The sequence below is a fragment of the Aphidius gifuensis genome, unplaced genomic scaffold (assembly GCF_014905175.1).
Source record: "Aphidius gifuensis isolate YNYX2018 unplaced genomic scaffold, ASM1490517v1 Contig3, whole genome shotgun sequence".
Taxonomy (NCBI): Eukaryota; Metazoa; Arthropoda; class Insecta; order Hymenoptera; family Braconidae; genus Aphidius; species Aphidius gifuensis.
Genome location: NW_025220584.1, coordinates 83,922 through 111,041, shown reverse-complemented (window position 1 = coordinate 111,041; position 27,120 = coordinate 83,922). Strand labels below are relative to the sequence as shown.

The 27,120-nt window shown below is 24.4% G+C and overlaps 7 protein-coding genes across 7 annotated transcripts; 4 read left to right on the top strand and 3 right to left on the bottom strand.

Annotated features, from left to right (window-relative positions):
• Nucleotides 1–68: 68 nt before the first annotated feature.
• LOC122860047 lies at nucleotides 69–1,994 on the top strand. Its single transcript, XM_044163689.1, has 4 exons — nucleotides 69–535; nucleotides 630–845; nucleotides 924–1,235; nucleotides 1,309–1,994. The coding sequence occupies exons 1-4, from the start codon at nucleotides 133–135 to the stop codon at nucleotides 1,992–1,994; spliced, it is 1,617 nt and encodes a 538-aa protein (XP_044019624.1). The 5' UTR covers nucleotides 69–132.
• Nucleotides 1,995–2,529: 535 nt separating this feature from the next.
• Nucleotides 2,530–4,687, top strand: LOC122860040. The gene is made up of 2 exons (XM_044163681.1): nucleotides 2,530–3,656; nucleotides 3,738–4,687. Exons 1-2 carry the CDS (start codon nucleotides 2,759–2,761, stop codon nucleotides 4,625–4,627), a joined length of 1,788 nt encoding a protein of 595 aa, XP_044019616.1. The 5' UTR covers nucleotides 2,530–2,758; the 3' UTR covers nucleotides 4,628–4,687.
• Nucleotides 4,688–5,729: 1,042 nt separating this feature from the next.
• Nucleotides 5,730–9,660, top strand: LOC122860052 (SUN domain-containing protein 2-like). Its single transcript, XM_044163695.1, has 3 exons — nucleotides 5,730–9,049; nucleotides 9,145–9,339; nucleotides 9,414–9,660. Exons 1-3 carry the CDS (start codon nucleotides 7,615–7,617, stop codon nucleotides 9,656–9,658), a joined length of 1,875 nt encoding a protein of 624 aa, XP_044019630.1. The 5' UTR covers nucleotides 5,730–7,614; the 3' UTR covers nucleotides 9,659–9,660.
• Nucleotides 9,661–13,071: 3,411 nt separating this feature from the next.
• On the top strand, nucleotides 13,072–15,878 carry LOC122860042 (protein PFC0760c-like). The gene is made up of 6 exons (XM_044163682.1): nucleotides 13,072–13,933; nucleotides 13,991–14,134; nucleotides 14,195–14,368; nucleotides 14,453–14,641; nucleotides 14,720–14,893; nucleotides 14,979–15,878. The coding sequence occupies exons 1-6, from the start codon at nucleotides 13,177–13,179 to the stop codon at nucleotides 15,602–15,604; spliced, it is 2,064 nt and encodes a 687-aa protein (XP_044019617.1). The 5' UTR covers nucleotides 13,072–13,176; the 3' UTR covers nucleotides 15,605–15,878.
• An 803-nt stretch (nucleotides 15,879–16,681) lies between these two features.
• On the bottom strand, nucleotides 16,682–20,010 carry LOC122860046 (beta-alanine-activating enzyme-like; the record flags this gene model as incomplete). The annotated part of the gene is given in 5 exon segments (XM_044163688.1): nucleotides 16,682–17,047; nucleotides 17,126–18,930; nucleotides 18,933–19,510; nucleotides 19,578–19,836; nucleotides 19,895–20,010. Coding segments are annotated over 5 exon segments (3,018 nt in total), but the record flags the coding sequence as incomplete, so codon positions are not given.
• A 452-nt stretch (nucleotides 20,011–20,462) lies between these two features.
• LOC122860036 (S-phase kinase-associated protein 1) lies at nucleotides 20,463–21,711 on the bottom strand. Its single transcript, XM_044163677.1, has 3 exons — nucleotides 21,511–21,711; nucleotides 20,798–21,076; nucleotides 20,463–20,703 (listed from the first exon to the last, which is right to left on the bottom strand). Exons 2-3 carry the CDS (start codon nucleotides 21,074–21,076, stop codon nucleotides 20,494–20,496), a joined length of 489 nt encoding a protein of 162 aa, XP_044019612.1. The 5' UTR covers nucleotides 21,511–21,711; the 3' UTR covers nucleotides 20,463–20,493.
• Nucleotides 21,712–23,193: 1,482 nt separating this feature from the next.
• LOC122860037 (rab GDP dissociation inhibitor beta-like) lies at nucleotides 23,194–26,891 on the bottom strand. Its single transcript, XM_044163678.1, has 4 exons — nucleotides 26,355–26,891; nucleotides 24,290–24,703; nucleotides 23,997–24,210; nucleotides 23,194–23,910 (listed from the first exon to the last, which is right to left on the bottom strand). The coding sequence occupies exons 1-4, from the start codon at nucleotides 26,513–26,515 to the stop codon at nucleotides 23,371–23,373; spliced, it is 1,329 nt and encodes a 442-aa protein (XP_044019613.1). The 5' UTR covers nucleotides 26,516–26,891; the 3' UTR covers nucleotides 23,194–23,370.
• Nucleotides 26,892–27,120: the final 229 nt, after the last annotated feature.

Here is a 27,120-nt window from a genome sequence, read left to right as displayed (position 1 = left end):
AAAAAAAAAAAAAAGGTTATTGATAAGTGGAAAAACAGAAAAAAAAAAAAATAGTGAAAGACTGTGTAGACTCTTGTTAAAAAGTGAAACATTTATTGATTGTCAATTGATTATTGTCAAGAGTTAAATAAAATGTCTCGAGTAACATTACAAAATCGTAGAAAATACAAAAAAATATTTTCTGATGCTGTTAATATTTGTCTTGATTCATTGAAAAAAGATCAACATTATTATGTCAGTAGATTGGGTTGTAGTAAATCAATTTCACCTTTGGCTGCACGTTTGAGTATTAAATTATCAGGACACATGAAAGAAATAATAAAAGAAATTGAATTGGAAACATTTGATGAACCAGTTATTAAAAGTGATGATGATTTTCTTCTTGTTGATGAGAATGCAGAGTTTGAAATGGATGATGTCAATGATTCAGATCAAGAAGAGAATAAATATAATTTACACAGACGTCTGGATCCTTTGTTAAATGTATTAATTGAAGAAAATCATGATAATTCAATTATTGATGCTTCAACAAATGGTAATTTAAAAAATAATAATAATTAAATATATCAGTGAGTCAAGGAATTAATTATAAATTTAATTTGTTGTTTTATTTTTTTTTTTAAATCTAGAAAACACAACACCCAGAGAACCAGACATTTGTGGTGACAATAACAGAAGTGGTGTGCCATCTGAATCATCATCAGTTAAAACTGATTCAGTAAAAACATTAAAAAATAAACAGCTGACATCAACAGGACTTTTAAAAAAGCAGAATTGTCCAAAAGCAATACCAATTCGAAAACGAGTACAAATTTTTAAACCAATCAGCTCCAATGTTGACAAAGGTAATGTGTGTTTTGGTTTTTAATCAATAATTTATTTTAAATTATGTTGAAATGTTAAAATCATTATTATTATGACAGGTAAACAACAAGTGTCAAAACCAGTTGATAAAAGCTCATCAAGTACTGCTAATAACAGTGTTGTTATTGAAAAAAATTCACGTCAAATAAATCCAGAACATATTGTACCACATGTTATAATAAGTGAGTTGCCATTGCGACAACAAAGTCCCTCACAATCCACGAGTGAACAGTCTCCAATAAAAAAAGTTGATGCTCATGTTTCAAAGACACGTTACACAGCTGAATCTGAGTCTGATGATGATAATATAACATTGGTAATAAATAAGAAAACAAATAATGCCAAAAGACAAAATCCAATACAAATAGATGGTCAGTAAAATTTTTATAAATCATTTATTAAATGTGGCAACTTTAATTTAAATAAATTATTAATTTTTTCTAGATGAATTGGAGGAATTCAGTCCAAATGACAGTGATGACAATACAATGACAACTAAAGGTTCACCAAAAAAACAACCAGCACGAGTAACTCGATCATCAAATGAACGTTCACCAAAAAAACAACCAGTTCGAGTAACTAGATCATCAGCCAGATTAACACAACCTGCAGTTAAATATAACTTGTGTTCTTCAACATCTGAGGATGACAAAACTTCATCATCTTCATCAGAAAAAAGTGATGATGAGAGTGAGGCATTATCAACAACAACAGCATCAACAACAACGACAAATAATAACTCTGTTAAAAGACAACGTGCCAAACGAGTAGGAAAAAAGAAAATAGATACAAAAAAATCACTTTCTCAAACAACTATTCATCATCCAACTTGGACTTTACAAAGAGCAAAAAAAAGAGGTAGATATAATGGTAAAACTGACATTCAAAAAATGAAATTTTGGTCACAAAGAAGAGACGATATTGATAAATTAAATGAATTAGTTTATGCAAAATGTATTGAGCTTAAAAATGAAAATTCAAAAATTACTGATGGCAGGATATTTCAGATAGCAATGGAAGTTATAGAAAAATCTTTACCAAAAAATTTTCATCTTTCTCGTACAACTTGGAGAAATGAATTTTTAAATAAATATAATATAACTGGTAAACCATCAGAACGTCTAATTTAATTAATTAATTAATTTTATATTCTTCTATAGTATATTTTCATGAATATTTTTTTTTTTTTTTTAATCAACTAGAATGCTTGTTTTAAATAAATAATTAATGTTTTATTTATACAAATTAGATACTTGCATTTTTTGTTAATTTTAACTTTTTTTTCATGGTGACGATAATTGTAAAAATTCATGTAAAAAAAAAATACAAATAATTAATTAATAAACATCATTTATTATCTCATAATTTTGTTATTTAATTATTATTATTATTATTAATTAAGTACCTGTATGAAAAATAAATGTAAAAAAAAAAAATTATTATTTTGTTGGTAATTGAGAAAATATTTTTATCATAAAAAATAGGGCTGTTTTTGTTTTAGATATAAAAAAAAATAAATATTGATTATAAATTCAATTGTTTATTGTCATATTTATTGTTATATTTTTTTACGTTAAAATATAATAATATTTTGCATGATATTTTTTTAACTGTGTATATTTTTTAATCTCCCGCCATGTTTTTCATTCGGCTTTGTTGAGAGACTCTTGAGAGAGGCAGAGAGCACTCTTGAGTGGTGGGTTGAGCTGGGTTGAGCCCAAGAAATTCCAAGAAGTTTTCCAAAAACATTTGTTGTGTATTTTTATTTACAGATCATAACCTGTTGAATGATTGAATAGTCAAATTGAGTCAAATAGATTAGAGTAAAAATTGTGTGCTTTAAAGTGTTGTTTTAATGTAAATTTTTGACAACAATATCAAGATAATAGCCAAAATGGCAAGTGAAATAAATTCTTTTATTAAAACCGAATTTACAAATGCAATTAATTATTGTTTAAAAAAATCTGAGATTAAAAATTATTACAATAAACATGACAAAAGTGAACCAATATCAAGACAGTCAGCTAGACTTGGTGAAGAAATATCTTCGTTTTTAATGAAAAAAATAATTAAAAAAATTACAACACATGAAGACATTAATGTTGATATTGCAAGTAATGTTAAAACTAAAAATCGTAAACGATCAACATCATCAAATTTACCACATCATGCTGGATCAAAAAATTCATCTGGTCACAAAAAATCAGCTTCACCTTCATCATCATCACAAAAGAAATTTAAATATTGTTATACTGATAGTGATGACAGTTCATCTTCTCCAAAGAGAAATTCTTTTGATGATGAAGAATCTCCAAAAAATGATGAAAAAATAGAGAAAAAAAAAAAACGATCAAGAACATTTATACCACGTGATATTAAAATGAAAGTATTAAAACTTGTCAATAAATATCCATATATGAAACTACCAGACATTCATCTATCAACTGGATATAATAGTATAACTTCTCAACAAATAAATATGTGGAAAAATCAATTTGACTATATTGATTCAAGTGATGAATCAAATAACATTGATAACAGAAGAATAATTAATGTTGACGTTTACAATAAGTGTGTTGAACAGTCAAATATTAATTGTAAATTTAATGAAAGACAATTAAAACTATGGGCACTTGAAGCAAAAGAAATACATTTTAAAAATGATTTAACATTTCAATTTGTTCCTGATGATAAATGGCTTGATACATTTAAAATTGATTATTCTATAATTGAAGCTGGCAACAATGAAATGTATGTAATTCCAAAAAAATTAACTGAACAAGAATTACGTGGTAAATATAATTTATAATTTTATTTTTTGTTATTATTACTGCAAGTATTTATTTTTATGAATTTTTAAATTTTATTTACAGGATACATGGAGCCTTGTGATGTAGAAATTGATTTAGTTGAAGAAGTTGAAAATGTTGATCAAGTTAATAATGATAGTAAGCAAGAAGAAAAAATTACATTAAAACCAAATAATATTGTTGGTATTAATATGAATAATATTGAGATGATTAATATGAATAAACAAAAAATTTTGAGAGAAGAAAATTTTGCTCAAATTTTAAGTAATGTTGATGATTTTATTGATGAAGATAATGTTGATCCTCTTCAAACAGTTGATGTTGATAATCATTTGATCAATGAAGTACCTGAATCTGAAATTAATGAAAATGCTTTGAATATTTATACTTACAGTAAATGCCAAGAATTTAGTGAAAAAAAAATTAAATTTGGTGATAAAGAGATACGAGAATGGGCTATTGATGCAGCTAAACTTTGTGCTCTTCCATCATCTGAATGCTCTGACTTTAAACCATCAGATGATTGGATAAATAAATTTAAAAAAACAAATGGTATTGTTGGAGAACCATGGGATCTTCGAGTCGTTGAAAATGTAATCGATAATTCTGAAAAATCTTATGACAGTAATCAAAATTTGTTGGATCTTCAAATGAATGATACTGATGATGATGATGATTTTTTTAAAAGTTTAGAAACTCCAAGTTGTTCTTTTACAAATTTAAACATTGAAAAAGATAATAATAAAGTTAAAAATAATTGTGATCAAGCCAACAAACTTGCTGACATAAATGGAAATTGTTTAGATCTTTCAACTAAAAAAAATAGCTCTTCACTTGATAAAAATAAAAATAATAAAGTTGAATTAGTTGATTTAACTATAGATGATGATGATGATAATTCATTTGCCTGGAGAAATGGTGCGTTTAATATCAAGACTGAGTTACTAAATTAAAATCATCAATTTTTTTATAATCCATGTGAATTCAGCTGCTGGCCAAGACAACTAAATAATAATTAAAAGAAAAAAAAAAATGTAAATATTTTATTAAATCAAAATAATAATTGTTTTAAGTGTCTTTAAGTTAAAAAACAAAAAAAAATTTATGTTATAATTTAATCAATAATATCGCTTATGCTTTATAATTTTTTTTTTATTACAAAATTAAAAAATGTATTTTTTAATTTTTTCTACATTTTTATCATTAAAAAAAAAAAAACAAAAAAACAAATATATTATTTTAATTTTACAAAATACAAAAAGTACAATATAAAAAAAAAAAAATAAAAAACAAATATTATTAACAATTTAACGACTAAATAAAAGATTTAAAAAAATAATTATTTTGAATTTTTTTTTTAACATTAAAAATAGTAGTACGAATATAAAGATTAAAAAAATAATTAAATTTATAATTAGATGATGTAAGCATAGATCAATTCCAGGTGTCCACCCATCAATGACCTCACCATCAGTTAAACATACGAATTACGATATATTTTCTTTCTCATTTAGCTCGTCTCTCCTCTTCTTTTTTTTTTTTTTTGCCATCTTTTGTCAAATGTGTGATCTTTTTATTGCTTTAACGACACAAGCGCCACTATTTCACCAACGGAATTTGCCTAGCAACACAAAGCAAAACGCAAAAACAAGTTTTTAAACATGTATGTGTTAGTTTTTCGCTTGTCAGCATATAGTGTGGGGATGGTGGTAGAAAAAAAAAACAACAGTAAGAAGTAAAAAGTGATCCGTAAATTACATTGATAGTCATAAGTATATCTGTATACATATACAACAATTTTGTTGATAAACAATTGCAATTAGTTAATAACAATATTATCATAACATCAGTTACTTAATCCGCCATTTTGAATATATAATATATTCTCTATCTATTGAAAAACAACATCCCAAGCCAACAAACAACCAAAAAAAAAAAACATAAAACATAAAGGGAAGTAAAAAAAAAAGGAAATTATCCAAGTGGACATAAAATGGACTACACAAGCGTGGTCAGTCACGTGTCTAATTGTTGATGGAGTTAATATTATTATAAATAATATAATAATGTCAAAAAAATATATTAAAATGGATAAAATAGTAAAAACAATTGTTCAACATAGTGATAATGATAAAAAAGAATTTTCAGATGCATTAAATTGGTGTGTACAAGAATTAAAAATAAATAATTATTATGACAGTGATGTTAATAGTGAAACAATATCATGGGAATCAAAAACACTTGGTGAAGAAATATATTTATCAATAATTGAAATATTACGTAAAAAGCCATTATTTGATGGTGATTGGGTACTTGATACACCTGATAATACAAATTGTGAAATAATTAATATTGATGACAATAATTATGATGCTACTCTAAATTCTCATCAACGAATTACTAATAAAAATACAGATGTCGTGATTGGCGTTGATCGTAAATCTGACAATAATAAACATTGTAAATTAATTCGCGTTAATAATAATAATAATAAAAATAATGATGATGATGATGATAATAAAATTAAACAAAATAATATTATTAAAATTAATCAAAAAAAAATTGTTTCAATTGAGAGTATTGAGACTGATTTTATGAAAAATAAAAAATCTCAAATTAATAATAATAGAGTACCAATTGTTGTTGTTGAAAAAATAAATAATGATATTATTAAATCATCAATTAATAATGATTCTAAAAAAAAAATAATTAGTACTGTAACATTGGATAATGATGAAATAATAAAATCACCAGGTGATACTATTAATGCTGATGATGATGTTGAAGAATTTGATCCAGTTGGTGGTGATGATGATTTGAGTATTGATCAAGATAGTACACATGAAGATGATAATGATAAACTTGATGTTCAAGTTATTGAAAATAATGATGATGATAAAAAATTATTTATTATTCCTTGTAATAATAAATTAAAAAAAGATAATATTATTAAATTTATTGAACAAATTCATGTTGATGATTTGGAGACTGATTTTTCACATAATAGAACATGTGAAATTGTATCACAAGCTCCAAGACCAGAATCACCAATGTCAACTTGTTCAATATCTGAATTTGAGCCAATTGATGATGACGATGATGATGACGATGACAACGATGATGATGAGGATGATGAGGAGGAGGATGATTGCAGTGATGAAAGTTCTAGTGATAAAAGTTACAAAAATGATAATAATAAAAATTTGAGTAATATGGATATTGTTGAAAATGAAATATTTGAAAATAAAAAAACAAATAAACAAGATAATAATATTAATAAATTATCAAATAACATATTGATTAATCAAAATATTATTTTAGATAAAAATAAATCATTATCAAATAATAATACTAAAATCAATTTGACTGAAAATAAAATTAAAAATAATCATAATACAATTAAAAATAATACAAATAATAATCATTCAACATTAATGATTAATGATAGACCTAAATCAATACCAAACTTAATTAGTGATGAAATTTTACCAAACAAAATTAAAGTTATTAGACTACCTCCAGATAGTAAAAGTGAAAATAATAAAAATGAAATAATTCATAATATAAATAGTAATAAAAAAATTAATGAATCTGAAAATAAAATAAATAATGGACTTCAACAACTTATGAATAAATTATTAATGGCTAAAAATTCTGCAATTGATAAAAAAATTCATATTAATACAGATAATGTTGAAAAATATGAGGCTGAAATATTAAAACATTGTGCACAAAATAATACTCATTCAATTGTTGAAAAAAAATTACTAACAAATGACATTGTTAATGATAAATTTAAGACTGTTATTTTAAATGATGAATCAAATAAAATAAATAATAATATACCATTATTATCATCATCATCATCGAGTGAAGAAAAATTGAAGAATTTGAATCAATTATTGTAAATACTGTTGATTTGATTAATGAGGATGAGCCAATGTTAATTGATGATAATCAAATTGATAGTATTGAGACTGTATGCCTAGATAATGATGATATAATTGAAAATAAAAATTCAACATCTTTAACAGCTGATGTTATTGATAATGAAGAATTTGAAACTGAATATTTAACAAATGATGATGTTAATTCTGTTAAAAATTCATGTGTCATCAATGAATTGAATGACGTTGAAAATGATAATTTAAATAAAATAGATACTGATAATAATTTGCAATCTAGCAATATTATTAATGAAAAAAAACAAGATAAAATAAATGTACTTGATGAACAAATACAAAATTTGGAAGATGAAATAACAGTTTGTCATAATACAACAATTGATAATAATTTACAAGCTGAAAAAAATAAACAAAAAATATTAAATGGTAAATCATCAAGTCAAGTTGATAATGAAGACATTGAAGAATTTGATCCTGATCTAGGTAGTGATGTAGATAATATTGAAAATAAAATCATTGAAACAGAATCTGTGCTTGAAACAAAAAAAGATGAAATAATTGTCAGTACAAATAATCAACTACTTGAAAATGTTGATGAAGAAAAAACAGTTATATTTGATAATAAAATACCTGATGATTGTTTAAATGTTATTAACCAAAATATAGCTTTTGATAGTATTGAAAAAATTGTAGAAGTTGAAACACAAATTTCAAATGACAACGATATAATTGTAAGTAAAAATAAGTCACTAATTGAACAAGTAGAAGAAGAGCAAATAATAGAACCAGTACAACAACAACATCAACTAACTAATAATATTGAAACACAAATTATTGATCAACATCAAGAAGAACCAGTACAACAACAACAACAACAACTAATTAATAATATCGAAACACAAATTATTGATCAACAACAAATGATTGTTGGTCAAGATTTACCAATGATTTGTGCTAAAGAAGAAGTAGTTAGTTTTAGAAATAATTGTATAACTAAAAATGATGATTATGATAAACCAATAAATCAAGTTATACATAATAATACAGAATTAATAATTACTAAAAATGATATTCATCAATTTGAAACATTTGGTGATAGAATTACAATTGGTAGTGATATTATTATTGAACAAGATATATCATCAAATAATACATCTGTTTTATTAAAGCCACATGCAGGAAAAAATTGGAATATTGATAACGATGTTCCACTTGATTGTACAAAAAAAGATAAAGCAAATTGTGACGATGAACAAATACCAATAACAAATGTTATACCATCAATAATTTATCAACAAGATAAAATAATATCATTAAATTCAACTCAACAACCAATTCAACAGTCTGTTATTGATTCGGTGTTTGACAGTGATCATGCATATCCAACACAAGAAGCTACAATGATTCATGGTAATGAATCACTTGATTTACAAATTGGCAGTCAACATGTTATTCAAGCATTACAAAATGGTAATTATAATATTTTTTTAAATATCTTTTATTTCCTCATAAAATTATTATCATTTTTTAACGTTTTTTTTTTTCCTCTTTGTGTTGTATTGTAGGTATTGGAGAACAATATTGTTCAAATTTAACTGATGAAAATTCACAAATAAATCAAGAAGAAGAGCAGCCTGTATTTGCTGATAAAGTATTTAATGATCAAAGATATTTTATACAGCCAATATTTGATCCAATATCAGGAAGTAATTTAGTATTAAATCAGTGTCCAGTACCAACAACACAAATATCACTTGATGGTATGTTATTTATAGAAATTATATCAATATAAAATTTATTAATTTTTATATATTTTTGTTAATTATGAATACAGGTAATGAAGAGCATGGTCTTGCTTGGAATCAAAGAGGAAAAAAAAGAAAATCAATGGAAGATATTGATGAAGATGAGGATGAGGGAGAAGATGAAGATGAAGTAGGTGTTGCTGAACAAAGTGTTTCAATGAATTCTCCTCATTCATCTAGATCAATGTTTACAAATGATAATCAATATACACCATATGAAGAAGAAAAAGAAGAAGATGATAATGAATATCATCCACCACTCGTAGAAATCTAAATCAAGATCCAGATATTGATAATGATGAAGAAGAATATGAAGATAATAATGATAATGGAAATAAAAGAATATCTAGAGATGGAAAAAAACCACGTCAAATGATTCCATATGAATATAAATTAAAAGTACTTGAATTAAAAAGAAAATATCCAGATATTTCATTGCAAAGACTTAAAGAATTATCAGGTTGTAGTAAATTTTTACGATGTAATAGTCAATTACGTTCATGGGCAAAACAATTGAGTCATATTAAAAAAGAATGTCATATTAGAGGAGAAATTAATGATTATGTTTATTCAAGATTCATTAATACACAAAATAGTTGTGGTAAAATAACAGATGATTCAGTTAAAGCTTGGTGTGATGAAGCACTTAAAAAAATACCATGTAAAACAATTAAAGCTAATGATGAGTGGCTTGAAAGTTTTAAAATTGATTATAAAATATCAAAATTTTTATCTGGTCAATTAGTTATTTATCCAGATACATCAAACAGAGAAAATAATACAAATAATTATTTACAATTAAATCATAGTAATGAATATGATGGTAATGAAGATGACAATGATGATAATGATGAAAATGATGAAAATGATGAAAATGATGATGACGCTGATGACGCTGATGATGATGCTATGGATACTGAGCATGAAAAAATTCATGTAAATAGCATTGACAATCAAAATGTTATTATTGCTCAGGAGAATCATAATGTTGACATGGAAATTGATGATAATAATGAGAAAATAATTGAAAATGATAATGACATAAATATTGGTGATAAAACAAATGATAATTACAATATCAATAATCATATTGAAGATAATGAAAATATAACAACATCAGCAGTTGAATTATATAATCCAATAAATAATAAAAAAACAAAAAAATCATATAAAAAAATTAAAAATAATAAAAAAGTTGAAATGAGTAGATCTAAACGTGTAGTATTAACAGATGAAGAAAAAATTGTTATTATTAAAATTCATTATAAAAATCCAACTTGGACTCTTAGTCAATTACGTGAAGCAACATTTTCAAGATTAAAAGGTGCTTCACAAATAAAACATTGGGAACATGTACTAAGAACAAAAGGTGCATTTAATGATGATATGATAAATACAAATAATAACAATGATACTATAACATTACAAAAATTAATTGAAGTTAATGGAAGACAACGTAGAGATAAAATGGTTAAAACTGGAATTAAAAAACGTAATGATAATAATAATAAACAAATTAAAATAAATAATAAAAAAAAACAATTAAAAATTCGTAAATTTTCTAAAAAAAAAACAAATGATAAACAAATTAAATTAAATAAAAAACAACGTGGTGAATCACATTTAAGAATTGCTAATAAAAAAAGAAATTTTAGAAAAGATATTATATTACGTACAACAAGAAATGGAGATAAATATAAATTAACTGCTGATGATAATAAACAAAATTTAAATAATAACACCAACATCAACATCAACAACAACAACAATAACATCAATAATAATAATAGTAATAAAGTTAAAAAAAATTCTAAAAAAACAGTTAGATTTGATATTAACAAAGATGATAATACAGATGAGAATATTAAAAATTTAGTTGATAATTGGGTTTATGCAAAATGTATTGAGCTAAAAAATGAGAATAGAAAATTAAGAAATAATATACTAACAAAATGGGCAATTATTGCAAATGATAAATTTAATGAAGGTGGTGATTATGGTGGTGATAAACCATGGCGTGAAGCTTTTAAGAAAAAATATAATTTAACCGGTGCCTATGATAATTTACAACTTGGTAATGAAAATTTATTACAAGTAACTGATGAAACAAATGAAAACAATGAGAATAATGACAATGATATTGATGATAATGGTAATATCAATGATAATGTTGATGATTATGATAATAATGAAGACGATGATAATGAACATGAAGCTAATAACGATGATGAAGATGATGATGAGGCTGAGGATGAGGAAGAGGAAGAGGATGACGACGTCAACGACAACGACGACGATGGTGATGATGATGATAATGATGATGATAATAATGAAGATGAAGATGAAGAGGAAGATGATACAGTCAGAAATGATGATGAAGATAATTTTAATCATGATCATCATAATATCTCGCCCACAATGAAATCAGATGATCAAGATGACTACACACCAGAAAGTTTAAAAAATATTTTAAATTTAAATGATAGCAAAGTTAAAATAGTCAGTGTAGAAAAAATGGTGGGTCCAACAATATCAGGGGCAATTTATAATCCAGCAAATGGACAAATTAAATGGAGACTCGATACTCCATGATTTAAAAAATATTATTCATACATTGTCTCATCACTTGGACTATGAAAAAAAATAATAATTATAAATCATACATAAAAAAAAAAAAAAAAGTAAAAAAATTTAAGTGATGACCAAACTTGAATAAAAATAAATCTTATATTTTAAATTTTCAAATTGACTGAAAAGAAAAAAAAAAAGATTTTATAAAATCTATCACTGGTGTAATTTTGTAAATTATATATGCTTTCCATTATTATATTTAATATAAATATATAATAAGTTATAAAAAAAAGATGAAAAAAAAAATTAATAAAAAAAAAAAAAATGTTTTTTACGATTAATACATTTTAAGATGATTAAAAAAAAAATGAAATAACTTATAAATTTTAAGATTGAAACAAAATAGATTTAAGAATGATTTATTGATGTTTTATTAATTGCTCTTAATAAAATTATCTTATTTATAATTTTTGATAATTTAATTAAAATATTATTGATAATATATTGTTTGTTTTTTTTTTTTTTTATTTTTTTGCAAATGTCAATTTAATATTTGCTTTAATTTTGTTTTTTTATTATTTTGCTCGCTGTAAATGATTTTTTTTTTTTTTGAATACTGTAAGTAATTAAAACATTGAGTACAAACAAAAAAATATTTTATATTTATCTAATGCAAGTTTGATTTGAATGAATATCAAACAAAAAAAAAAAACACGTGATTTATTTTGTAAATCATTGTTTGAAGTTTAATGATTATTATTAAATAAAACATGCGTTGTCACTTGCTTCCTTTGTAATTATTATCTTGTCTATTTTATTTATTGAAAAAAAAAAAAAAAAAAAATACCCAACCAATATCCTAATCTATATATTTTTAAAAAGTCTGAAATATATATATATATTTTTTTTTTTTTTTTTTTACTCAAGTCGATAAAGAACGCTTAAAAATAAAAATAAAATTTTTTTTTCTATTGAAAATTTTGTTATCAATGATATTCTTTGTTGATTATTTTATTTTTATTTTTATTTTTCAATCATTTGAATACTAATGACTACCAACAAATGAAAAAAAAAAAAAAAGAGAGGGAAGTTGTCGCTCTAACTTCTTCACTCACCACACAAAAGAAAAAAAAAAAAAAAAATCAGTTACATATTAAAATTTTTCAGTTGTTCAACAAGTGATGATTATTAAATAAAAATAAACTAATAATATATGACAACATGAGTAACATATTGAATTATAATTTACAAATAAATAATTTAAAAAAAAAAGAATTTAAAGATGCTGTTAATTATAGTCTTGATTGTTTAAAATCAAATAATTATTATGATGGTGATATAAATTTAGAAAATGAAACAATATCATGGCGTGCATTCACGTATGGCAAAACAATTTATGATTTTTTAATTAAAATCATGAATAAAATGTCGGAAGATAATGACAATGATTGGTTATTGGAAAATCAAGAAGTCAATCAAAATTGTGATGTTGAATCAATGATGGAAAATTTATTTAAAACTGGTGAATATTTAACTATTGAGGCTAAAAATAATCAAGATAAAAATACTAACACTGAAAACAACAATGCTTTTGTTAGTTTTTATAACAACAATGAAAATAATAATAATAATTGTGATGGTTCAAATTCAAGTTATGATGAAGAACGAGCACTTGAATATTTACACTTGAAAAAAAAAGAATCTGAAACTGTTGTTGTTAATTCAGTTGTACCCAGTGACCTAGAAAATTTTGATAACACACAATACAATAAAGATAATAAATTGCCGGACAATTTTTTTACCAAGCTTACAAGAGATGCTGAAGAAATAATTGTTCATCATAATTCAAGATCTTATAATGAAAAATATGACATTGAAGAATTTTCTCCAAGACCTCGTTCTCTAAACGATTCCACTGAAAATAATGAAGATTCATGGACAAAATTGAATGGAAATTGTTTTGTTAAAATTGAATCAGGTAATTGTTATAAAAATCTTGAATTATTTACATGTTTTACATGAATTTTTTATCCAGATGATGTTGAAAAAGCTCTTGATTGGATTGAAGAAAATAAAACTAATACAGAAGAAGATGATGATCAAAAATTAAAAGTTGACCAGAATGATAAAGATCCATGGATGGGAGCAAAGGGACGTTGCTCTCTTCAACTTGAACCAGGTAATTTAAATTAAAATAATTTTATTTAAAAAAAATCTTAATCTTTTATTCAATATACAGATGATGTTGATCCTCTTGAATGGATTGAAGAAAGTGAAACAATTGAGAATGATTATCAACAAGAGTCATTTGAAATTAAATCTAATCATTTGACAAACTCAAAAGCTGACGATGAGAACAATGAAGATCCATGGATTAAATTGAGGTCACGTTGTTGTGTTCAACTCAACTCAGGTAATTGAAATTAAAATATTATGTTGTATATATAAATTTAATAACAATATACAATGATAATCATCATCATGTTTATGTAAATAGATGATGTTGAAAGAGCCCTTGAATGGATTGAAGAAAATAAAACTGATGCATCAGAAGATGATTGGCAACAAGAATCAGACACATTTAAAATTAATTCTGATGGCATAATGAAACTTACAGTAAGCGAGAATGATGAAGGTGCAGCATGGATCAATTCAAAAAGACGTTGCTCTCTTCAACTTGAACCAGGTAATTTAAATAATAATAATAATCTTATGTTATATATAAATTGAATGATAATTATCATCATATTTACTCAATATATAGATGATGCTGATCCTTTTGAATGTACTAAAGAAACAATTAAAAATGATTATCAAAAAGAAACAGATATATCATTTGAAATTAAATCTAATAATTTGAAGAAGCTAAAAGTTGACCAAAAGAATGACGATCCATGGATCAAATTAGGAGCACGTTGTTCTGTTCAAATCAAATCAGGTAATTGAAATGAAAATAAATATAATCTTATATAAACTTGATGACAATTATCAATGCTAATCATTGTAATTATATTTATGAATAGGTGATGTTGAGAGAGCCCATGAATGGATTGGAAAAAAAGAAAAAATTAAAGAAGATTATGAACAACAATTTACCACACCAGGTAAAATTAATTCTGATGATTTGATAATTGGGGACTTGGTATATGTTAAGTGTCTTGAACATAAATTCAATAATAAAAAACTTGGGGATGAATTAATACGACATTGGGCTCGTGAAGTTAAAGAAAAAATGAAAAAAAATAATAAACCATTTAATCCAAATATTGCTTGGACTAATAAATTTAAAAAATATTATAATATCACCGGGGATAAATCAGATTTGAAAGTCAATTATAATTCACAAGTTAAAACGAAAAATTCTGAATCATCATATCATTCAAATGACACTCATTCAAATAAAAATTATTCAAATGAACCATGTGCGATTAATAAAAAAGAAGATGACATTTATCTTTATTACAATGATAATTTTACTGATCAATATGATGATGATGATGATTATTATTCTCAGAATCATTATAATAAAAAAATTAAAAAAGAAAAACAAGACAATTTTTACAGAAGTTTAAGACAAGAACGATCTAAAAAATTATCAAAAGTTCATAACTATAATCTCAGAAATATTAAAAAAGAAAAAATAATATAAAGATTGTCAATCAATTTATACTTTGTATTTATTTTTTTTCTTTTTTTCTATTAACTCAAATCAACTTAAATCAACTTAAATCAATTTAATTTAATTAATTTTAAAGCTAAAAAAAAAATAAAATATTTCGCTTGTTATTTGTAAATAATAACAGAAAAAAAAGTTATTGATTAACTTGATGTATATTATTGTTTATATTATTATAATATATTAATACAGTAATTAAATTAATAAATTAATAAATTGATCAATTAATAAAATAATATAAAAAAAATTTACAGTGTTTAATTTCGATTCATTTAATTCGAAATAATTTTTAAAAGTATTTCATGTTTGTTTAATTGGGTTTATATTATTATTTATATTTTTAAAAAATATATAACGAGATAATTATTCAAGAAGAGAAGAAAAAATATAATTTACAGAGAAATACTGTGTCAAATATATTCGAAAAAAAAAGTTGCACGTCCTTGAGACTATTTAAATCAAATTGAAATATAACAGATAAAATTTTTATCTGTGTTTAGATTGATCACTTAGAAAATGAAATAGTTCAGAAAGATAAAGATGAGAATATACGTGGGTTGATTGGCGTCTGTATATTACTGAAAAAAAATAAAAAATATTTTTAAAAACCCTCTGGGAATATTACTTCCTGAATGGCTTGATATCTATGTGGTTATATTATTATAGGAAGTACTAAGAATTGCAAATAGTAAAAAATAAAAAATCATACCGTTTCAATTGAAATTGCCATTGATAAAGCCACAACTTGTTTTTCTCTTTTATCTTTATTTTTTTTAATAATGTCAAAGCATTTCGTTTATCTCTCAAGCGTAACAATTGAATATTAATTTAACGATTCAAGCTTCTTAATCGACAATGTGTCGCGACATTCGAATTTTATTCACATTGATGATAGCAGTATTAAAATTGTGGCGTCCAGATAATATTTTACGATTTCGAAATGTCAGATTAATTCTATTTTCATGGACACATAGATTTACAAGTTTTAAAAAATAATATCTCTATATTTTTTATCATCTATTTATTTATTTATTTTTTTTATACAGATAAAAGCCATAAATTATTATCACGAGAACCAATGACAATATTATTTTTATAAAATACAGGTGATGAGTAAACATCAGCATTGATTGAATATGTTTTTAATACTTGACCATTTTTAAAATTTAATATTTTCACATCACCATTAATTGATACTGTTGTTATAAAATTATCATCAACCCAAGGTGTAGAAATAATTGATGAATCACAATTAATTTTAAAATCAAGTATTGGATTATTTGTTTTATCATTAATTTTATATTTATAAATATATTTATTTTTACTTGAAATAATAATACTTTCGGTGTTTGTTGTTGAATCAAACTGCGTAACAAGATTGGAAAATATATTTCCATCAATTTTCATTGACCAAATCTGTGGAAAAAAATTTATCAACAATATTAATACATTATATTTTAATATAATAATTTTTGTTTGAAAATATATTCTTACTTTTGATCCTTTATCAATATTAAAACAATTTATGGTTCCAGTAACATCACTGAATATTGTTAAATTTTCATAAACTATTGCTGGTGATGAAAATATTGGATATTCAAATTTATACTTCCAAATTATATTTCCTGTATTTTTATCAAGTGATACACATGAACCATCTAATATTCCAAATAAAACTGAATTTTTATAAATTATGGGAGTTGCTGATATACTTCCATTACCAGGTTTTGTCTTCCAGACTTTTTTTCCACTCTTTAAAGAAATGCAGTAAGCATGATGATCATAAGAACCAAAAAAAATATTATTTCTTAAATTACAAAATACAGCAGTACATTTAACAGCATCATTTGTTAAAAATTTCCAATAAATTTGTCCAGTTTTTAAATTAAAACAATAAATAAATCCGTCATAAGAACCAACAATTCCAGTGAAATTATCATAAACAAGAACAGATGCTTCAATTCTATCAGGAAATTTTATCTTCCAGGGTTCATCAGAATAATTTATCAAATTGACAGTGATAACAAGACCCGAATGAGATCCAACTGTTGCAAATAAATTGCCATTAGAGTATTGAAAAATTGTTGGTGATGCATCAACACATTTTAACAAATTAAATTGTTTTTCAAGTGCAATATTGTTTAATTTATTTAAATCAACAATATCATTTTTATCATGTTTTAATTGTTGATGATAAATTGTTTTTCCTTTACACTTTTGCCACAGACAATTAGTATTTTCATGACTATTAAAACTTTCAATAAATGATTCATCAACTATCGATTCAATGGCTAAATGATTTTTTGATGAATTAGAAATCTTATCATCAATATTATTTATATTTTTATTTACAATTATATTTTTTTGACTAATGTAATCACTACATTGTTCAAACGTTTCATTATTCAGCATTTTACCAATTAATTCTGGATATTCATTGTCAGTACTTTGTGATAATTCAGTTGATATTTGAAGGGCGATTATTGATGTCCCACCCACATCTAGAAATCTCAAGGATGATTCCCCAATACCCAATAAATTATTCCATATTGATTTAAACTTATCTACATTTGTTTTTATTTCATCTTTGGATATAGCTAATTTATCATTTGAAGATAAACATTTTTTATTTATCAATGAATTTATACAAATTTTACCATGTCTTGTGAGTTTAAAATTTTCAACAAAATCAATATTATCAGGATGATAATATGATGGTAATGCTTTTAAATGATTCAATATTATTGATTTAAAATTATTTTCAAGTAATGATTTTTTATGACTGATGAATAAATTTAATGTATGATTATTATCAAAAAATATTGAACAACAATTTTCAATAAAATCCAACTGAGCTATATGACGATCAAGAACATTTAAATTAACCCTATTACCAAATCTTTTTATACAACGATTTTTTCTTCCTTTGTAATAAATATTATTTAATTTATCAATTTTAACTATGTCACCAGTATCTCTAAATACAACACCTTTAATATCATCAATACTTTCATTATTAATTAGACAAATTCTTGTATTACTTCCAATAAAAAGAACACCCTCTCCATCATCAACAATTTGATTATTTTTATTTCTAACTTGAAACATAGTTTCACTTAAAATTTTCCCTAAATATTCTGGATTTGATTCATGATTAATTTCATTGATACTTGCCCAACATGAAACCTCAGTTATTCCATAAATATTATAAATTTTTGTTAAATTATTAATATGTTTAAATTTAAATAATATTTTTGGATTTGGAAATGGTTCACCACCAAGTAAAATAATTTTTAAATTACTTTTTCACTGAGTAATGAGTTATTTAATTTTTCCAAAGGCCAACGATGCAAAAAAAGTGATGGTGTACTTTGAATAATAGTCACTTTATTATTTTCAATAATTGATAATAATTCAAGACTATTATTTTTTAAATTATTTGATATTGTCACGAGGGTTGCACCAGTTGATAGAGCAATAAATATTTCAATAATACTTGGGTCAAAAGTGAGAGGAGTTAGCTGTAATATTTTATCTATTTTTGTGACATTTAAAATGGTTTTTATATCATGAATATTGGTAACAATGGAAGCATGAGTTACCCTGACAATCACTGGGTCTCCAGTTGATCCTGATGTTGCCACAGCATATGCAAATTGTATTTTTTCATTTGTTGTTTGTGTGGGTTGTTGAATATCTTTGCTGTATGATTTAATTCTAGACAAAACCACGTGTTCATTGTGAACAATAAAGTCTTTAATATATTCTCTATTTTCAGGTAATTTTTTAGAAAATAAATAATTAATTTTCAGCAAGTTATCAAACGGTTTGACAATTGTTTCATCATGACAAACAAATGAATGTCCAGCTGAATTAATTCTAAAAATATTCAATATGCCATTTAATTATTGCCAATTTTTTTTGTTTGATAAAATGAAATAATTACCCAAGCATCAAAGCAGGAACACAAAAAATTGGAACCTCATAATTAATTCCAATAAATTCCCCAGGATTATAATTAATTAAAAATTCTTTAATATAATTTTTAGCTTCATAAAGTTTTTGGTAATTTATTAAAGTCATTTGTTTATCAGCATGATGATATTCAATGGCCACATTGTCATGATTTTCCCAATTACAAATGCTTGTCAACAACAAGCCCTTGGATTTTTCATCAAGTCTAGGCTTCTTAGCACGTGGCAAGTCTAAAATATTTAATGATTAAATTATTATTTATAATAATTATCAAGATAATAACATTACCTTTTTCCATAATCTCTCCAAATAATTTTTTTTAATCATAATAAATATAATTGTTGAGGTTAGGTGTTAAATATTAACAAAAAAAAATGACAAAGAGAAAATTTATGAGCACAAACATTTTTATTTAATCAATGAATTATCAGAAAAAAAATAATAATGAAAAATTTATAAATATTAGACAAAGATTATACCTATATATATTTTCAAAACATATATTAATAATAGCTACAAGTCTTAAAAACTACAGAAATAATAAGTAATTTTATTTGAATTTTTTTTGTTTTTTAATTTTATTTTTAAATCAAATTATATAATGTAGAAAAAAAAAAAAAAGAAGAAAAAGAGTTAAATTTCAACGCTTACATGTTCAAAGTAATAACAAATTGACAATAATTTTTGGATGATGTTTTGATTTTTCCTGAATTTATAAATACAACAATCTGATAATTTTCATGAATGATGAAATAAATATTGTGTTTATGGTTATCCAAAAAAGTTGCTATTAATTTGAAATATTCATCGAAAATATCATACAAAGCGTTTTTTTTTAATATTTACGTTAAAGTTATTTTTTTTTTATTATTATTCTAAATGTTAATTTACTTTTCTTCACACCATTCATTTTCTTTGCGTACTTGTTCTTCTTCAGCAGCAGTGAAATCATTTTTAATATTAAATGTTTTACGTATTTCTTCTGGTGTTTTACCCTTGATCATGTTTGCAACTGTTTTGCATGTTACATCCAATAGACCTTTGATGTCCAAATAATTAGCTGATAAAATGAGTTCAAAAAGTGTACCCTGATCAACCTGAACAGAAAAATAATACAAAAAGTTATAAAAATATGTTAAACACGTGGTAATAATAATAATGATAAATAAATTTATTTGGTGTGTTGCTTACTTTTAAAAAATCAGCATCCCATGAACTGATATCATCAGTTCTTTTTTCTTTATTTTCATCATCTTCTGCTGGTGGTGGATCATCCTTGTGATAAGTTGCCCATTGAATGACTTTTTTCAAAATAGCTGAATTAACATTTGGTAATGGAACAACTTCCTCTTCATCATCATCCATACCCAAATCCTCCAACATGGTCTTGATTGTTACAGAACATTTTGCAATCTCAACATCGACATCAAATACTTCACCATCGGAACTTTGAAGCTTGATATTTGGCATCTATTAAAACACGTGAATTTCAACATTAATAAATTAAATATATTTATTTTAAATTTAGAGGTTATCAAGTCGCGAACATTCTGATGAAAAAAATAACCAACTATTTATTTTCTGACCGTTATTATTTTCAAGACACAATGGAGGTATTAAATTTTAATAAATCGTCAATGTGTTAATTAATTTTTGGATAAATAAATTAACAGTTTAATGATTAATAAATTATATTATTCTCAACTTAATCATCAAAGTCGTAGTAAAAAAAGAAAAACAAAAAAAAAAAAAAAAACGAATGCACAAAATTAACATGGGAACAACATCGTCAATTGAAAACGTTTTTCCGACATTTTGTTTTTTTTATTATTTATTAATTTTAATAGTAATTTATTAATTTATAAATTAATAAAAATTTAAATTATATGGTTTAATGTACATACCTTGATTTTTGTTGATGAATATTAGAAGTAAGTAATATGAACAATTCAGTCAATAAATGCTGCGACAATAAAATGGCGACAACGTGGTTTTTATTTTTTTTTCTTTTGTTTGATGATTGTCCTTACTGCTGCGTACTGCTTCAAGAGCTGACAGAGAATGTGCACTGTTCGGTGTGGTTGACGTCGGTGTGTGGCGTGTGTGGGTCAGTGTGGCTATTTATGGATTTTCATGAGGAGCCGAAAGTTTCCGTAAATAGACGAAGTAGAGTCACATGGCCAGTAATAAAACCAGAAAAAATTACCAATAACTAATTATTTGGTTTTATAGAAAAATGTTACGCATTGTTTATTTAAATAATAACAATTGTTTAAATTATTTATTAATAATAATTATTAAACGAAAAGCATGTAATTTTTATACAACCAAAAAAACTAAAAACTAGTAATATTTATTAAATTTTTTTATATATCAAAATATCCCCAAGATTTGTATTAATGATTGTTTCCACCATTCCACCACATTGGTCAGTCCAATTCCAAATTCCTTTAACTTCTTAACGCCATGTTTCTTTTAAAGAACCGCGAAATTTTTGAAATGGTTGTTGATGATTTAAAATTAAATAATGACAATATTTTATTAATTAAATTAAATAAATAATACATAAATAAATAATAGCTGGTATAATATTTTATTATTCATTTTTTATAATTGATATTTTGTATTTTCGTTTTACACAGTGCATTGACATTTGCAGGTTTGTTTTAAATAATTTTTTTCTATAATTATTTTCTGAATTTGATTTTCTTTTTAATTATCCCATTTTTTTTTTTATTTGTTAATTAACAAATGTGATTGTTTTTTTTTTTTGTACGATATAAAACACCATTTTATATTTTTAACAACATTTTTATTTCATTTTTTTTTTTGTTGTTTTAATTGATTAGAATAAGTGATGCACATGATATTTTATATCACGAAATAAGCAAATAGTTTTTTAATTTTAATATCTCGTTGAAAATTAGAGAAAAAAAAATTAAATTTTGTAATTAAATCAAAAACGAATTTATTGTTATATAAAATTTAATATCAATAATCAATTTTTATTGTTGTTTGCCTTGTTTGTGTGATGAAATTAATAATAACAGCAACAAAAATTGGAAAACTTATGCTTCACTGCCTGCGCAATTATAACTATTATTTTATTTCTATTGTTTTATTATTTTTAAAAATTAAACTATTGAAAAATTTGAAAAACAAAAAATGTAAATGAAATATTACACATATTTATTTAATTATTACACCATAGGCTTTTGATAGAATCAATAACCTGACACATTGCAAAAACCACCGACAAACATAATGAATTCATAATTTAGCGAAATTTTTCTAAAAATTGAATTGTAATTTTCAAATAAATGCAATAAAGTATTTATTTTTTTTTATTAATTTATCTATAATCTAAAAATGGAGGAGACAATGCTAGACAAAAAAAAACAAGTATTTTTTATTTAGCCAGGTATTATAATAATTATATATTTTAAAAATTTATTATTAATTTTTAATCTGACCATTAGTTGGTATTTTTATTTTCCTTTATTTATTTTTTTCTTTTGCATTGACAAGTTCGCAAAATCCTCCACACAATCATAATAATTAATAATCATCGTGTTTTTATTTTTTGCCTTAAATTATTTTTTAATCATGAGCCTCATTGAATTTGATCAAATACATTGACATGTTGGTAATTAAAATATACATTTCTTGTTGTTTATTTATGTTTTTTTTTTGATGAAAAAAGAATTTGACAATGATATTAATTTAATAGGCAATTAAACACGATGATAATTTATGATGAATACTTACTGTTCATCATCACCAAGTTCTTGTTTAACTTTATTAAAATCAAATTCTTCACCAGTTGCACGTTTAAATAAATTGAGTACATCCATACATGTTGTTTCAAAATGTGATGTTGCATCATAACTTGTTGATATGAATAATTGTGAATCCATACCATCATCAGTTGGTTCCATAAAATCAGTAACAGATACAAATTTTTGTGCAATTGGTCCCAATAAATCTAAGCCTGGTTTTATTTCTAATTCTGGATTACTTGTTTCAACAGTTGTTGATACCATTGCAATAAACCAACCCTTAGCAGCAACTTGATGTGTATGTGATACAAGTGATACATAAATATCAGATTTACGATTAACTTGTTTTTGAGGAATGATTATTTGTGTTGATAATGCATCATTTGTATTTGGAATTGGATGATTAAGTATACAAATTGCACGTATAACTTGTCCAACTTTTTTAACACGATCTGGTATATATGTTGGATCACAAAAAACTTGTTTGCATTTAGCTATTTCTTCACCTGAACGTACACCAATTATCTATTGATAAAACAAATTAAATTATATTAAAATATTTATATAAAAATAAAATACTAGATAATTTATTATTTAAAAATAACTTTTACCTTTCCATTTTCAAAGACAATTTCATCAATGGGTTTGTCAAGCATATAAGTACCACCATAAATAGCACTGAGCCTTGCAAAACCTTGTGGTAATTCACCAAGTCCATACATTGGATATAAATATGGTGATTTACCATAACGAGCTAAACTCTCACTGTACAATTTAATACGTCGTACAGTATTAACAGCTGGTTGAGTTATATACTCATCATTTCTAAAATAATTAATAAATAATTTAATATAAAACAAAGATGTTTAAAAAAAATAGATGATAGATGATTTATGATTTATACCTATGAAGAGCAAGAGCATGACCAGTAAAATCTTGTGTATTAGCCTCAAGACTAAATTTCTGATAAAGTTCACTCATTGATTTTGCAAATGGATCAAAACCATCCCAAGTTTTTGGATCATCTTCTTGCATATTTTGTACCCATGTTAAGAAATTACGAAAACGTCTTTTTTCAAATAGACCCATTAAATCACTTGACAATGCTTCTTGTTGATCAATTGGTACTTTTGATATTTTACCAGATTTATAAACATATGAACCTTCAATTGACTTGAATTCCAAGTAACGTGTTACACCAGTATGGATTAATAGTTTAACAAGTGATCCATTGGCCATGAGAAATTTTGGAATTAAATCAACATTCCAATCACGTCCACGTCCGTACATCTTGTCCGGTGGTGGTGCTTTAAAGTTCCTGGAAATATTAATTAATAATTTTAATTAAAAAACAATTATATACGAAAGCAAGATGAAAGAAAAAAGAGGTCAATGTTTATTTATCAAAGGACTACTTGTTGCATTTAATCTCAATTTATTAAATAGAACATATTTAAATTATTTATTTTATTTTCATATCAACTGGATAAGTAGAAAGGAAAGAAAAATCGTCATTCTATTTTAGTCTTATTTTGCTGGAAGAGTTTACCACCACTTGTATAAATTTAATTTTATTATATTCAAGCAATCATCATTATTATTCTCATTGACACATTACAAAATGTTTGATAATTTTATTTGCCTATATATCAAATCGATAAAATAATATCATTGGTCAGAAACAAAAGTATATCCGGTACTTGATCAATTTACAGTTTGTCAGATCCCCTCGATTTTTTTTATTTATTTAACAATCATTAAGCACACTTTACGTCCAATTATCATTTATTTTTCGTTCCTTTCCTTTTTTTTTGTTGTAATAAAAATACAAAATATGTTTAATAATTTTTATGTTAATTAATTTTTTAATATGCATTTTAATAATTTTTGTCGACATGCTTTCTAAATTTTATCAACATAAAAATTCAAAATCATGACAACAAGAATAAAAAATAATAATTAAAAAAAAAAAAAATAGCTATATGAAATATGAGTAGTTTATGAAGGTTTTTTAATTTTTTAAAATTATTTTTCATCAACTTTCTCATATGACAATTGACAAGTAGACATGACTTATTGATTTTATATTCCAGCAACGTATTTGAGTTATGGAGAATGGCATCCTTTAATTTATTGGACAGGTTCCATTAACCCAGAAAAAATTGGTATTATGTTTTTTTTTTTTTATTGAATATATCAAGGACAATTTGGTGGCTCATTATCAAGGGCGGTTCCCCCAACATCTGGACTAAAATAGTAGCTGTGAAAAACCTACATTCTCTTTATTGATTTTATTGATCAGTTGTTATTTTGTTGAACAATAATATGACACATATTATAAATATTTAAATTTTTAATTATAAACAAAGAATATTTATTTATTTATTTTTTTTTGATAAATCATTGCTTTTGTGTCGAGCAACGCCACTCTTCGGTATTCAACATGAAACTCTAAACACGCATTATGATAAGTGTTTTAGTTTTTTTTTTTTAATTAATTATTATTATCATTATTTATTAATTATTCCCATTTTTATCAGCCATTTCATGTTGTGATAATTATTTGTTTTTTATAAAGTTTAATTTTTCATGATGACGGATACTTGTTAATGATTTTTTAATGACATCAAATATTTTTTTTGAATAAATAGCTTGATGGGAAAGATGATATATTTAATCCTGAAAATAAAATCAATATTTCCGTAGGCCAATATTTTCATTGACTTCAAGCTGGTTGAGTTTTTTTTTTTTCGAACTATGTTGGCCTCATCATCAAGCTCCAAACAACAGCGTGGTAAACAGGGAAAACAAGAGGTGATGACAACAAAAAAAAAAGGGAGTAAAAACAAAAAAAAAAGTAATAATGGAGTAAAAAAAAAAAAAAAGAGACAGATGGTAAAATGATGTAGCTGATGAAAAGTCAGACTGAATTATTGAGTATTAATTTGTTTTGATAAATTAATACTTACGCAAAAAAATCTTCAAGTGGCGTAATTGATGCTGATTCGCCTCCATAGTACTTGTTGCGATCAACATGAAGTACTTTTTTTCCACTAACTGATAGCATACCAGAAAGAATGCATTCTTTAAGACCGGTACCAAGTACAATAGCGTCATATTCTTCATCCATGATTAATGTTTATATTATTAAAATTATAATATAACCGTTAAATAAATCAACAAAAAAATATCAAGTGTCTACTTTCTATTTTTTTGTATTTGACACACCTGATCACCCAACAATATATAAATTCACACAAAAATCAAGTATTTTAGCTTTTTTTTTTTGCTAATTTCTTATCTGTTTTGTTTATCACAATTATTTGACGTTAGAAATGATAATAACTTTGAGGGAGGGTTTTTAATTGGACGGGATATTAGGATTATATTTTTGTTAATATGTTGGATTAGTGACACGGTCCTGCCAACTTGTACGACCACAATTTTAATATGATGTCAACGGAAGGGGCAAATCGAGCAACGTCAATTCCATTTTATTATTATTTTTTTTTTATATTACCGTAATTGCACGATGTTACACGATTTCTTTTGGAACAATATTGTATCAACCAATTGAATACGACAATCATCCAAAATGACCAATTAAAAACTTGCAATACGGCAATTTCGATGGCGGCTATTAAAATTGTATCATCATTGGCTCACAGACAAGTCACGTGTCATTTTGACATTTCCCGAAATTCAAAATATAGAGCAATAAATAAAAAATAAATA